Genomic DNA, 14,567 nt, shown 5'->3' on the forward strand with positions numbered 1-14,567 from the left:
ATGGAAATATAAATTGGTACAATCTCTTTGTAAGAAATTTGACATCAACCAAAATTGAAAATTTACATACCCTGTTACACTTATCTATTACTGTGTAACAAACTACCCTAAAAGTTAGTGGCTTGCATGTTTACAATTATTTTCCTCATAATTTTGAGGGCCAGACTTGAGGAAAGGCTAGGTTGGGCTGATCCATAGGGTATCAGCTGGGGTGGCTAACACTGAAGGATCCATTTATAATTCATCTTTTAGGAATTTATTCTACAAATAGACTTACGAATATAGGTAAAGATATGTTATCAAGGGTATTCATTACAGCATTAGTAATAGCAAAAGACTGGATTAACTCAAGTGTCCATCAAATTGGGTTAAATAACCCAATTTATTTATGCTCATGCAAAAGATAACTATGCATCTATTAAAAAGAATGATACAGGCCTATGTACTGATATTAAATGAGCTTAAATAACTTGAATAGCTTCAAATAACTTGAATAACTTCAAATAAAAAATCAAGGTGCAGAACATCTTGAAAAGGTACCTATGGAAAGAAATGTTTTTACAAGTCCTTTACAAAAACCCACTGGAAACCATACATGACACAGCCCAGGCATGCGTCGGTCTATTGAGGACACACAGAGGGAGGGAAGTCCTGACTGGGGTCTTGCTGCTGCTCACTTCTCATCTTGCCTATTAAATTTCTTGTTCTGCTTAGTCTGAAGTACAAATTCTCTCTCCTAGGAAGCTTGCATAACATCCACATCTTGCAATTCTTTTCACTGGTCATGTGAAAATGGCCTTTGGAACCAACTACCATGGGGTTAAAATTTGCCTCTACTGATTATGAGCTACTTAAACTTGACAAGGTATTTAATCTCTCTAAGCTCAGGGATAACAGGGCTAGAAAAGATAAGTTGAGCACTTAGGACTGTGCCTGGCAGCAAAGATGTGGTCTTTAGCATTCAAATCATTGTCACATCATGTCACTTTAATCCAACAGAGAGAGTGGGCACCAAAGCCAGGAATCACGGAGACTTGTGAGGTGGGTAGTTGTTTTGGTATGGTGTTGTCAGTTCAGATTACAAGGGCCAAACCACGTGGAATGGAGACCCACCACCTTCCCGCCCATCCACTCCTTGAGATAGGGCCTGGCCAAGAGCAGGAAGATCTGTGGCTCTAACCCTGGCTAAGCCCAGTCACCTAGAGGGCTCTTTAAAAGAACTCTCCCAGGCCTGTGAAAGTACTGAGATACCGAGGGACGCAGGTACCTGTCTTCTTATGTAGAAGAGAAACATGATAAATACATGCCTGCCTCCATCGTCTCCATGGCCTCTAAAGGAGACTCCAGCTTTGCAGAAGCTTCCTTCTTTTCCTCTCCAAGATTCTTTGGCCTTTTGTAATAAAGAGATACAAAATGCCAATGCCCTCCAGGCAAAGGCCACCAGGAAGACACCTGCAGTTGAAAAAACTGGGTTTATTGCTTGTTGCAATGAGAGGAACACACAGCATGGGGGAACCATGGGGCATCTGGGTAAGAGGACATTAAACAGGATTTACAGGATTTGGGCTTGTGTTAGTGGTTTTGGAGAGAATTAAAGAAGCAGGACTTTTCCTGGTGTTGGATGCTGTCAGGAAGCAAGAGTAATTCTATGATTGGGTATATTAATAAATCTTATGTAGAAAGAGGAATAACGAGTGAAGCTAAAAGCTGAGATTGGTAAAGAAACAGCAGTCATCGTGAACTGGGACAGAAAGATATTTGGTCATTTTTGAGACGTGGACAATGTTCATGGTTCGTCTGTGCTCGGATCTGAGCTCAGAGTGGTCTTGTTTTTGTCTTGCTCCACCCCCGTTACAGAGGACCTTGTCTGATGTTAACGTCCTGTGAAATTGCTTAAGTGCAACAGGACAGCACCAAAACCTTGGCTATGGGTGTAAGAGGTTCAGCTCATAGCAACACCAAGGTCTAGCTGATAGTATCAGGCCAATCCCCAGACCTCAGGGGCCTCTTTTCTCTTTCTCAGAAAAGAAGGAGAGACCAGGAGAGAAGTGGGTTGGCAGGATTTCTGTTTTCTGGGAATTAGGCAGAGAGTTTCTGCAGCATTTGTGGAATTAAGGAGGCAGGAAGGTGGAATGGGTTAATAAACTTTTCTGCAGACATTGTGTCCACTTCACGGTTTTCAAGAAATATGTTTTTTTAATCTAAAATTTTTAATATAAATTAAAAACAAGCAATTTTGAATGGACTTTTTGTTTCCTGGGCTGTGTTCCTTCTTTTGTGTTACTGCTCAGAGACCAACCATTTGGATCAGGGACTTATAAGAGCAGACTTTCAAAGCCAGAGCTTCTGAACCATTGTCTTAGAGCCCAGAGTTCCAGCTGAAGCTGATGACTGGCTCAGGATGGTGTCTGAAGAAGGGGCGGAGCCAGAAGGTCACCAGTCAGAATCCAGGCTCAGGTGCCTGCTGCCTGCACCTAGAAGACCCAAGAAGACAGACTTCTCCAGTCTCCCAGTACCTCCAGAAATCCGCAGCCTTGACCCCTGGTCTGAGTTCTGAGTCCTAGTTATTCCCACCAACAAACTTTATCAGCTAAGGTGCCACAATGGGGGACGTGGCCCCTGCCCCCAGCCACGCTGATTCTGTGGACGAGTGAGGGGAGCTCACTCCAAAGTACAGAGACCTGAGAGTTGAAGGGGCTCGGCAAAGGGTTCCCAGCCCCTTCTAGGGATGGAGCGTTTTTTGGCAGAGCCAGTACTCACAGGACAGAGGTGTGGAAAGTGGCGGTGGGAGAGGCTGAGGACATAGCAGGGGGGTGGAGCACAGTGGCAGACAAATGCAGAGCATTCTTTGAAGATGGAGATCCCCAAAGGGGAGGACCTTGAGAGCCAGACTCCAGCCTGTGAACCCTATCCAGGCCATAGGGGGACCCACTGAGGGCCGCGGGAGTGAACACAGGGCCTAGACGATGGAGGGTAGTGGGAGAAATGGAAAGAAAGGTGGGGCAAAAATGGGACAAAAGAGTTCACGGTGGGAGTCAAAGAGCTGGAAGGGTTTTGGAAATGGGGGTTCTGGAGAGTTGGTGAAAAGGTCTGTTGCCATCAGAACTGCACCGTACTCATGAGCCCCAGGCGGGTCTGTTTTCTTGGCCAAGTCTGAAAGGAAAGGGGGGGCGGTCTAGAGGCCTTGGGGCCCGGCCTCCCCACCGAGGGGGCTGACCCAGGCCCACGCACCAAGGGCGCTGAGGACGCGCCCCGCAGAGCCACGCTGAAGGCTGGCGGGCGAGCGCCGTGTTCGCCCTTCCCCCTCCTACGTTCCCTCTTTTCCCGCCAAGAGCAAGAGGCCTGTGCTCGGCGGGCAACGAGTGTCCACCCTGTGGGTCTGGGACTAGGTCGGGGAGCGGACACTAAGAAGGGGCAGGAGGCTCCCGGGGCAGCGCCGCGGCTCCGCGCTCCCGCCCCCGGTGGCCGGACGTGGCGCCTCCCCCGTCGCAGCCGGAGCCTGGAGGTGGGGTCCGGAGCCGGAGCCCGGGGCTCTGATGTCACCGCACGGCCGGCCGCAGGCGCCCAAGAGCGCGTCTCGGGCTGGAGCTCAGGTATGCGGCGAGGCCGAGAGCCAGGTCGGGGCCAGGCGGTGCGATCGCGCGGCCGTTTCCCGGGTGGAGACAGGGCGAGCCTCGGGTGAGGAGGGGGACCCGGGCGGGGGTGGCTGCGGGGCCGCGGAGCAGCGGGTGCGCGGTTGAGGCCCGAGGTGTGGGCTCGGTGCGGAGGCGGGTCTGCGTGGGTCCAGCCGAGGCCCTGCGCGCCAGCGCTCTTCGCAGCGGGCTGGGGACGACGCGGAGTCGCCCAGCGGCCAGAGCTGCGGGGGGAGCGCCCGGGCGGCCAAAGGCCAAAGGGGATCTTCGCCCCACAACACTCTCCTCCCGGTCCCGCCCTTTGGCCGCGAGGCCGCTGGAGAATCTGGGTCCCTCCCGCCCAAGATCTCGCTGTCCCCCGGCTTACGTTCTGAGCCCTCCCTCCCCGACGGCGAACCCCACAGGAAAAGTCGAGAAATGCGCGGGCCAGCGGCCATCGTCTGCCGCGGCGTACCCAGGACCCCACTCTCGCTCCGCACTGCGTGACTCTGCTGCCCCCTGCGGTTGTTAGACCTGAGCCTCTCCCTTCCCTCTTGCGCCTAGACTCTGAGCCTGAAGCCCAGGTACGTGGTCCGACAGCACGGAGATCTCCCCTAAATGCCGCCAGCATCCTGCAGAGCGAGAGTCTCCAGGGGAACGGAGGTGAGGGGCACTGGGGACTGGGAGAGCCGTGGGACTTCCGCAAATGACTGCCTGGCCAGACCTGGTCTGGGGTGCTGGGATTCAAGACACCTTCCAGGACCCAGAAACTCAGCGTGGCAGGGAGACTGCCGTGCAGCAGCGCCCACAGTGAGTCTAATACTGAGGGAAGACCACCCGGGGGGATGGCTTGGACAACCTCTCCACCAGAGGCTGTATGTGAGGTGGCCTTTGAGAGAGGTACAGCTTAATTCTCGATCATGTTTGGTCACATGAGGTCCACCTTTCTGGTCACCTTACCTGCATCTGCTCCCGTTGCCTTGGTGTGGGTTTACCCACCCGAAGCTGTCTTCATCTATTTCCCCACCAACCTCTAACTAAATACCCTGGTGGGGTTGCTGGTCCAGACCCACATCCCAGCTTCCCAGCTGCCAGACTTTGCTAGGCTGCAAAGCCCACAGGCCCCAGACTGAATGAGCACTGGACCCCTTGGCCTGTCCGCATTTCAGCTTCCTTCTTCCTGAGCCTGGCACCGCCGCCTCCCAGGCCCCCAGCTCTGCACGCTGAAATCATCTTTCCTTTTCCTCTTCTGTTCAGTGACAGGTATATTGTGAATGCCTTCCCCACCCCCTACCCCCACCCCCACAGGATCTCAATCTGGTGGTTTGCTGGCATGGATTCCATGCTGCTCCCCTGCTCTGATGAGGCTTGGAAGAAGGTCTACAAAGTTCTTTGAGCTGTATCCTCTGGACTGCTGTACAATGCAGGCACCAGCTCTGCAGCCCAGCCCACAGCAGATACTAACACTGACGCTAGGGCTTCTGGGGTGTGGCCACCCCCAGCCACAGGAGCTGGCTGGACTGTAAGAGGCTCCCTGCAGACAGACAAGTGTGGAAACTTGTTTTTTCTGCTGAGGCCCCAAAATGCACTAAATACTGAGTATTAGGAGCTGGACCCTCCTGGTATAGCAGGTTCTACAAAGTTGTGAGCATCCTGCATGGGTATCAGCCTGCTGGGGCCACTACTGCAAAAGCATCCTTGAGACAGGGTTGGGTCCATAAGAAAATAGATGTGTACACATATTTTTATTATCCATTCAAGCTGTTTTTATTTGATGAACTCAAGAGTCTTCTCTCAACATGGTAATTCACAAATAAGATCAAATTTTCAAGGCCTTTTTTGAGGAAACATCTTTGTATTCAAACAGTCACCCATGCCTGTACCTGCCAGCAAGCCAGTATTTACAGACTTATGGGTGGCGTAAGCCCAGGTGAACAGTACTCCCAAGCTGGGCCCAGAAGGATAAGGAGAGAGAGGGCTACTGTCTGAGCAGCTAGGGTGTGTCTCCTAAAGGAGGTGGCTGTCCTCCCAGGGGCAGGGCTACTACTCAGAGTAGCTTCTTATCTTCCTGAAGTCCAAAGAGTAGAAACACTTTGCAAAGATGTCCTTAAGCCAGAGTGTGAGGCCCACTGCGGGACTGGCCTTAGTGGGCATAAAGTAGCCTCTAGGTGGGTGATAGCAAGATGGTCTGGTCCCAGATCGGCTGGAAGCCCCTCCTGGGGAAAAGGCAGTAGCCTTTCCCTTTTGGGAAAACACTATAGAGTCCCACCACTAACTTCCCTACCTTCCCTGAACAGCAGTCTGTAGCATCTGAGGCTTCAGGAAAGGGGGTTGAGGGTGACCCTGAGCTCCAAATAGTGTCTAGGAAGCTCAGATGAGCTTGAATTTTAGTTCCTACCCTAGCTGCAGGCCACACTCCTCTGTACTCCCCACCAAGCAGCTCAGGGAAGGCAAGCCCCCCAAAGTCTCCATAGCCCATAGGAAGTGCCAGTTTCCCAAGACTCAAAGCTGCTATCACCCCTGGCCCAGGCACACCCACTCAACCTTTCCCCTCTCCCTCCCGGTGCTGGGGAAGTATAGATTTCTGGCTAGTCCTGCTCTGAGCTGTGCTTGCCTGCTTGTTTGGTTCCTAATAATGCATGAATAGCCTGGTCAGTGTCCATTGGGGCAACTGCCTCACAGTCTGTCCCCTTCCCCAGAAAAGACTAATGGGGAGGAGAGAAGAGGAGGCAGAAGTAAAGGAACCCTCTTCCTTCTCCCCTCTCTACTCTCAAGTCGGCTTCTTCCCTTGCCATTCAACAAATATTTCTTTAACATCGACTACGTGCTGGGCACTGAGGGTCCAGTGATGAGTAAGTATAGGGCCTGTCTTCAGGAAGCTAGGGGTGGGAATGGGAAGAGGGAGTCACAGGCAAGCCAGCAATTACAATGTAGGGTGATGAGTGCTGTGATAGGGGAAGCTCTGGACACGGTAGGGACCAAAGGGTCAGGAGACCTCTGAGTGGAGCCCTATGCAAGGAGCAAGAGTAGCAGGACAAAGAGGGCATGAGCCTGTCATTCCTAGACAAAAGGCAGTCTCCAAAGCAGGGACCACGTTATTCTGTAATCTGCCAGTAGGTTGAGGTAACGTGGGGGCGACTCTTCCCCACAGTGGGCTGTGCTGGAGGCTTCAGGCAGCTTGGGGGCGGGGCAGGGAGGACTGGCTTTCAGCAGGGATTGTTTCTAGGAAATTGATTTTGGCTGCAGTAAGCTTGGAGGCAGGCCCAGATTCCAGGCAGCGCTCAATCTCTTACTAGCTTTGTGCCGGTGGGCAAATCATTTCCCCTCAGAACCTCAGTGTTTTCATCTGTCAAATGCAGATAGCGGTTGAGAGGAGCAAGGTAAATATTTATATAAAGCACCTGGAACAGAACTGGCACAGAGGGAGGGAGGAAAGCTGTGAAGCTGCCTCTGCTACCTGACCTGGGTTTTCCCGCCTCTTTTCTTGGCTCCCCTGTGATCTCAGAACGTTCTTGACCATTGTTTAACAGGGAAAGACCACATGGAGAAGCTAACAAAGCGCCAGGAAGCAGCTAGGGTGGGACAGGTTTGGGGAGGGAAGGAGCATGGGTACATTCTCAGCGCTCCAGGGGGTACCAGGGAAGTGGCCAGGGCTGCCAGCCAGGAGAGCCGCAGCAGGGAACGGGCCAAGGGAATCTCTAATTCCTTTCACTGAGCTGAGGCCCTCAACCTCCAAAGTTGCTCCCTGGAGCTGGTCCTACTCCTCACGCCATCCTTGACTTGGGGGGTAATCCCAGCTCTTGAGACCATGTGACCTGGGAGATGTGTAAGCAGGCAGCAGGCCGTCCTAGCCTTTACCCTGAGCTCCTCACCCACCACGCCGTTGACGTTCTTCCAGGCTCCACGGTGCTAGCTGGCTCAGTGCTCATCCGCGCAGCCATGGAGGCCCTGGGTCCTGGGGGCGACCGTGCCTCCCCAGCCTCATCCACGCGCAGTCTGGACCTGCGGCGGCTGTCCACGCGCGCCGACTCGGCCTATAGCTCCTTCTCCGCAGCCTCAGGCGGTGCGGAGCCGCGCACGCCGTCGCCGGGACCCGACCTCCTTCCGTACCTGGACTGGGACTACGTGCGCGTAGTGTGGGGCGGCCCGGCTCCTGCCCTGCCCGGCGCCACCTCCCTTCGCGCCTCCCCGCAGCCCCCGCCGGTGGCCGCCGCACGCAGTGGGACGCGGCCCCCTCAAGTCCAGGGGGCCCCAGGACTGCTCAGCCGGCAGGCCACCCCGCTTCTGCACGCGTTGACCGCAGAGGCGGAGGCCGCAGCACGGGCCGCAGAACCGCCCAGCCCACCCGCCTCGCGGGCCGCCTACCGCCAGCGGCTGCAGGGCGCGCAGCGGCGAGTGCTTCGGGAGACGTCCTTCCAGCGCAAGGAGCTCCGCATGAGCCTGCCCGCCCGCCTGCGGCCCGCGGTCCCCGGGCGGCCCCCCGCGGCGCACCTGCGCTCCGCCTCGCTTGGCCACGCTGGTGGGGAAGGGGAGCCAGCGCGCTCCCGGGCTCCAACGCCAGGGACCACCTGCCGGGACCGCCTCGCCAACCAGCAGCATAAGTGGTGCTTCTCGGAACCAGGGAAGCTGGATCGCATGGGTCGGGGCGGTGGGTCGGCGGGGGGATGCTCGGGTGGGGCTTGCTCCAGCTCTGGCCTCGCCAAGCCCGAGCCCCAGAAATTGCAGCATCCGGCACAAGCAGAGTTCGAAGGTCACCAGATCAGATGGGTCCCCCGAGGCATACAGGACCCAGAACCCTGGTCTTTGAAGCTCAACAACACCTACAGGCCCGCTCGCAGGAGTCAGAGCGCTTCAGGGGAAGCCTTGGGTTCCTGCGGAGGTTCTGGAGGGGCTATGCCCTTCGTCCAGGTATGGAAGGGAAGGGCTGCAGGCTTGGGGTGGGGGCCATCTGGGAGACTGAAAACTTGAACCACATTTCATCCAACTGTTTGCCTTTCCAGGCTGTTCCCCAAGGAGCAGAACCCCCCACACCATTGTTTCAGACCAAACATTCCAGGTGAGAGACATGGATCATCACTCTTAGGAGGAAGCTTGTTCATAGCTCCTGCCCAAAAAAGTCTAGGGCCTCCCACTTATCCTCATCCTGAGCCTTCTGACTCTGTCTTTTGCAGACCACATCCCCTACTTCTCCCCACCTCCTAATACCTACTGTCTCTCTGGTGCAGCACCAAGAGCTTCCTTCCTGATCACTGTGGTGGTCACTGTAGGGTCTCTGCCTCCAGGTTCCTGACTTGGAAGGAAGCTGCAGTGGAGTATCCTACAGAGGGCCCCCAGAGCAGTCCCATTGATTGTGAGCAGAAGGTTCCAGAGACCTGCATTGTGTCTGCTCGGCTCCCCTCCCTTCCCGATGATGAAGTTTTCTTAGAGGAAACTCCGCTGGTTAGAATGAGATCACCTCCAGACTCCCCTTCTCCTCTGGGCCTCCCAACCAGGTGAATTCCATCTTGCTTCCAAGCAGAGTGTGACACCTCCTTCCCACATATAGCTGCAAAATGCTGGAGGGTCAGGGAACCCTCTCCTAGCTGGAGCCTGGGGGGTGATGGGCTGGGGGCAGGTGGCCCTTGCAGACCACCACCTGTTTTTGGCCAGAGCTTTTTCTGATTCGGTGTCTCTTCCACTTCTAGTGTCCATGCCTCTGAACCACAGTATGGAACTGACTTGGGCCAAATGCCTGACCAGCCTACAGTTTCCCCAGAGTGCCCCCTCCATGAGCATCCAGAGACTGCAGGGGCAGATAACTGCTGGCAGGGGGTAAACGGTTTTGTGGGTGTCTCCAGGCCCACCTGCTGTATCCCCCCTAGTACTGCAAATGGTACCATTGACTCCATTGGACTGCTGACGACTGACCCCCCTGCAGCTGCAGAAAGCGAACCCCTCAAACCTCTCTCAGTTGATGCCCTGGGACTTCCAGGCAATGATACCCCAGGGCCTCCTGATGACACTGCCCTGGTTTGGGGCACTGGCCAGCCTGGTTCCAGGTCAACTTGGCCCAGTCCACGCCTTGAGGAGCTGGTTCAGGAGCTGGCCAGACTGGACCCCTCTTTGAGTGACACTCTCGCCTCCTATCCCAGCCCAGAGCCACCACTGGACCTGCTGGATGGGCTGATTCCTTCAGCTGAGGTCTGGGCTGCAATGAGGCCAGCCTGTGGGGAGGCTGGAGAGGAGGGTGCTGGTACTTCTGAGCCACGGTGAGTGAGGGGCACCAGGGACTCAGGGGATTCTAAGTCCCTGCAGTCTGGAGCAGAACAACCCAGGGAGCTCTGGCTTTGTCCCCAGGTCCAATCTAATTAGCTCCACCCAGCTCCTGCCAACTTCTCAAGAGGATATAAGTCCTGAAAACCTTACCACCCACCCTGTACCTGACCAGCCATGTGGCCAGGGTCTCCATGAGCCAAATAGCATCCAAGCTAAAAAAGTGAGTGTGGTGGGGCTAATGAAGGCTGAGTAGGACAAGAGAGCACAGAGTCTGGACTGAGAAGTCAGGGGCCTAGCCCTAGCTTTAAATGCCCACGCCCTTCCTGCAGGTGGAGCTATCACATCTCCTCCAGAAGATGCTGTGGGAACTTCAGGCCGAGCAGGAGCAGCTGCAGCGGGCAGCCCAGGCCTGGGCCAGGCGCGGGGCTGCCCTGGAGGTCGCAGTAGGCCAGGCCTGTGCACCCCGCGAGCTAGAGCGGTTCAGCCGGTTCATGGCCGACCTGGAGCGCGTACTCGGCCTCCTGCTGCTGCTGAGCAGTCGCCTGGTCCGCGTGCGCCGCGCCCTGGCCCAGACAGCCGCAGACAGCGACCCTGATGAGCAGGTAAAGGGGTTCAGGCTGCAGGAGAGCCGGGCGGCGAGGCGCGCTCACCCCAGTCACCGACGCCCTCTCCCTGTGGCTCCAGGCCTCTCTGCTACAGCGACTTGGGCTTCTTCAGCGGCAGCAGGAGGACGCCAGGGAGCTGAAGGAGCATGTGGCGCGCCGAGAGCGGGCCCTGCGAGAGGTGCTGGTGCAGGCACTGCCCGCCCGGGAGCTGCATGCCTACTGTGCCCTACTGGCCGGCAAGGCCGCCGTCTTGGCCCAGCAGCGCAGCCTGGACGAGCGGGTCCGGCTCCTTCAGGACCAGCTGGACGTTGTCAGGAGCGATCTTGGCCATCGCCCACCATCTCCCAGACCATCCTGGTCCCCAGGGACCCGTCCTCTTGATAAACCGCCCTTCACCCCTCCCCTCAATTAGGTACAGGCGGTGCAGGTGGGGAGCATTGCTCCTGCCTCTCACCCAGGCAACTGGGGATGACGCTGGCTTATTCGGTGCTCTTCCCTTGTAGTGGGGGTGACCCAGGCCTGGCCTTTCCAAGATACTTCCAAATGTTGTCATGTGGCCTTACCCAAGTCTTATGGGTATTTGGTAATTAATTTATGGATTTTTAAAGCTGTAGTGTTCCTCCCTTTTGTGATGAGGTCAGGGTTGGTTGGAGAGAGAGGAGACAAGTCAGAGGAGCACTTCGATTTATGCAAGACAGCCTCTTTTTTTCCTCAATAAAAATTGATGTGAGAAGTGTGTATGTCACCTGGAACATAGTTTGGGGGAGGGATCTTGTTTACAGACTACAGACACCACCCCTGCCTGACCAGAAGAAGAGAGATTTGCTTGAGGAAGTGCTAGGAAGACTGGAAAACCAGGCTTGAAAATAAGAGAGATGGAAGGAAGGCTTGTCTCTCAACTTCACTGCTATCAGTATCCTTAACTGTTCTGGTGACTGCATCAGTCCCACAAAAGCCAAGACCTGATTGGCTGATCCAGGTCTCCTTTGCTAGTTTTACCAAAGCCCCCAATTTCAGTAGCTGAAGTGGGGTACTCCCTCCCTTCAAGACTCAGAGGATAGAGAAATTCTCCAAGTGGAAAATGGGTTCAGTACACTCAGACATTTGGGGACATTCATTCCAAGATCCAGAAAGAACTTCCTTCCTCTTCCAATTATGTTATCAAAACAGTTTATCCTACTCTCCTTTCGAGACCTCATTGGGTCAGTCAGGCTTGAGTAGGGCAGTCGGGGGTGGGAGCTGAAGATGAAGCATGGGACCTGGAGACTGACCAGGTGGCAACTGAGGTCCTGGAGAAGCAGCTCCCCTGTGTGCTAGAGACACTGATCTGGGAGAGGGCTGGGGTTGGGAACGGGGAGTTAGGGACTGGAATGGTATGAAACATAGGACATGCACTCCCCTCTATTTATGCAGAGGCCCTGTGTATCCAGAATTGATGTTAAGTTCTCAAACATATGTGTGAAAATCTGCTCTAGTATTTGTAGCTGCAAACGTCAGGGACAAGAACATTGTTCATGCAAACTTCAGTGTACTTTTGGAAGCCAGGCACCTTAAAAAGGTATTGTGTCTGTGTATTTAAAGCCAGCTGACCCCAAAGTGAGAAATCTCTGCTTCTGGGCTTGTTTTCTGATACATATTGCCACTAAGTGCAACTGGTTGGGAATTTTAAATGGTCGTATTCATAGCAAAAGCATTAGTTATAACAGTCGCGCTATTGAGTATAGAACAATACTCACATTGTGCCTTTTTATAAAAAACATATGGGGCTCCTGCTGAGGCAGTTGCGGGTTCTAACATTATGCTTTGAACACTGGGCGGGACCTCTGCTCCAAGGTCCTCAGCCTAGCAGGGCAGCTGCTTCCAGTCATGTGCTGTATAGAATCTACTTATTTCTGCCTTTTGCCCTGTACAGTCTCCACTGTATTCTCTCATTGTGATATTTTTAGAAACACATTTAAGGTGGGGGCGGGGGTGGGTGGGCATTAAGCTAGTGCAAATTGTGTATTTCCACAAAGCACTCCCAGGTCAAGATGAGCATGGGAGCTGCGTCTGCATTGTCCCGGTTGAACTGCACTTTGGTTCTGTGCTGGGTTTTTCCATGCAGATATATGGGGCTTCTGTGCTTGTCCCTCCCAGACCTGGGGAGCCACCAAAGTAGGGCCACATCTCCTGCGCCAGTCCTTCCATCTTGCCTCTGTCTCCTTCTTGCCCCGGTTTATCTCCCTTTCACTCCGTTATTCCTTTAGAGGGCAAGAATGAGCTCATCATAGGTGTTTGGGTGTTGGTACCACAGTATAAGACTTTTGGAGAGCTCAGAGGCTGCGTGAATTCCACCCTCCAGGACATTGCCAGCAGAGGGCACTGTTCTCCTTATGATGAAAACTGCTACCTACACGACCGCTTGCAGCCTCCCCAACTACCAGGCCCTCAGGGCTAGCCATAGGGACTTAGTGTCCCTGAAGGGACAGAAGGCTGGGCCTGGGCCTTTTTGCTTCTGTCGGAAAGCAACTCTGTCCAGGCAGCCCTGGGAAGGCTGACTCGCTTTCCTTTGTTGGTGGTTAATGAGAAGTGGGGGAGGCTGGAAGCCGGGGGTGTTGATCTTAGGTATCAGTATACCCAAAAGAGCCTTTCTTAGTTCCCCAGCGTGGAACAGAGGGGTTCATGGATCTCTGTTGGGGTTTACGTCCTCGCTTCCTTAAGGCGCCTGTGTCCCAGCTTGATCGTCCCTCCCCTCGCCCCGTTGCCGGCCGCGGTGTCGCTTGGCTCCGCGGGAGGACGGGCTGCAGCGGGGGTTGTTGCTGGGCAACAGGCAGCTCCGCGTCCGCCTCCCCCGCTCTCCTCATCCCGCCCCCGCTGCTCCTCCTAATATGGATGTAATTAGTGTACTTTTACCTTCAGACTGCAAATTAGAAACGGAATAGGGAAGCAATGTTCCACGTGCCCCAAACCCGCGCGCAATCTGTCTTGGACAGCCTGCTCCGCACACCGTGTACTTCCGCGAGCGGCTGGCGGAAACCTCCGGGAGCCGCACAGCCTCACATGGTTGTGCTGTTTATTCACATGTAAATCGGAAGCTTAAGAGGGAATTTAGGTCAGCAGTGGTTGTGGACAGCAGAGAAGTGAAGGTGGGGGAAAGGGGGCAATTGCTATAAAGCAGTCCTCTCAACGACCCTGCAAGTTTATTGTCACAGCCTGCCTACAATTTAGACGGTCACGTTGGGTGTTTACTTGTTGTCTTATTCGAATTAGCAACAACTTCATACCAAGAGGACTTTTTTTCCTCTGGAGGAGAAGTCTGCACATACCTGCCCTTCTCTCTTTTTTCCTCTTCCCTGCAGTCACATGTGGGGCCACCTCTGCTTCAAGGTTCAAGTCCAGAGGCGTGGCAGTTCTGGAATGGTGAGACCAGGACAGAGGTTCAAGGCAAAAAGCTACCTGGAGAGCGATAGAGTTTATTTATGTAAACATTTTAAAAGGTCAAATAATTTCTTCTGGGAAAAAGCCAAAAAGGCGGGGAGAATGCGTTTCCTGGGTGGGCCCAGCTTTATAACTGTGCATTGAGAGGTGAATGACAATTGTTTAGGTCTAGCAGATGGGAGTAGGGATTCTAGAGGAATGTAAACGGAGAAAGGCGTTGTTTTACCTATCTGAACTAAAGCAATATTACATACAGAATATAGAATAATTTTCCTTTTGTGGGATACATTTTTCCTAGCAGAGTCGACCGTTGTGTATACAATTACTAACATGGTAAAAGAATGGTGATCTTGTAAAGCAAAACCACAAATCAGAGCTATTTGGTTTTGGAATGCAGCCAGATACCCCTACGGGACCAGTGTGAACCCCTGGTAATATTTCAGGCTGATATCGCAGTTCACAAAGAGCTCTACCTACTCATTCCATATACTCTGCTCCCCACAGCCTGGAGAATAGGTACTGCCAGTTTATGTCCCATGGAAAAGAGAGGCGGAGCTTGGAGAATTAGGTGATTTGCCTAAGGTCACTAAATGAGTAAAGAAATGGGTTGATTGAGACCATCTTGCTTTTCTGCAACAGGACATTGTAGTGGGAAGAGCACAGGATGCCACCAGACTCT

The 14,567-nt window shown here is 54.0% G+C and overlaps 1 protein-coding gene across 11 annotated transcripts; it reads left to right on the forward strand.

The window, feature by feature from the left end:
* The first annotated feature begins 3,241 nt into the window (after window positions 1–3,241).
* SHROOM1 (shroom family member 1) lies at window positions 3,242–11,209 on the forward strand. Of its 11 annotated transcripts, none has more exons than XM_039879923.1 (9): window positions 3,242–3,593; window positions 4,037–4,274; window positions 7,510–8,519; window positions 8,612–8,667; window positions 8,879–9,103; window positions 9,473–9,859; window positions 9,948–10,086; window positions 10,196–10,468; window positions 10,551–11,209. In XM_039879923.1, exons 1-9 carry the CDS (start codon window positions 3,537–3,539, stop codon window positions 10,881–10,883), a joined length of 2,718 nt encoding a protein of 905 aa, XP_039735857.1. In that variant the 5' UTR covers window positions 3,242–3,536; the 3' UTR covers window positions 10,884–11,209. The 11 variants fall into 11 exon arrangements, with proteins under 11 accessions (XP_039735857.1, XP_039735858.1, XP_039735864.1 ...); XM_039879930.1 differs by having other exon boundaries at window positions 3,552–3,678; window positions 4,037–6,991; window positions 9,296–9,859; XM_039879925.1 differs by having other exon boundaries at window positions 3,552–3,678; window positions 4,037–6,463; window positions 6,838–8,519; window positions 9,296–9,859.
* Window positions 11,210–14,567: the final 3,358 nt, after the last annotated feature.

This window comes from Pteropus medius, unplaced genomic scaffold (genome assembly GCF_902729225.1).
Source record: "Pteropus medius unplaced genomic scaffold, Ma_sr-lr_union100, whole genome shotgun sequence".
Lineage (NCBI taxonomy): Eukaryota > Metazoa > Chordata > Mammalia > Chiroptera > Pteropodidae > Pteropus > Pteropus medius.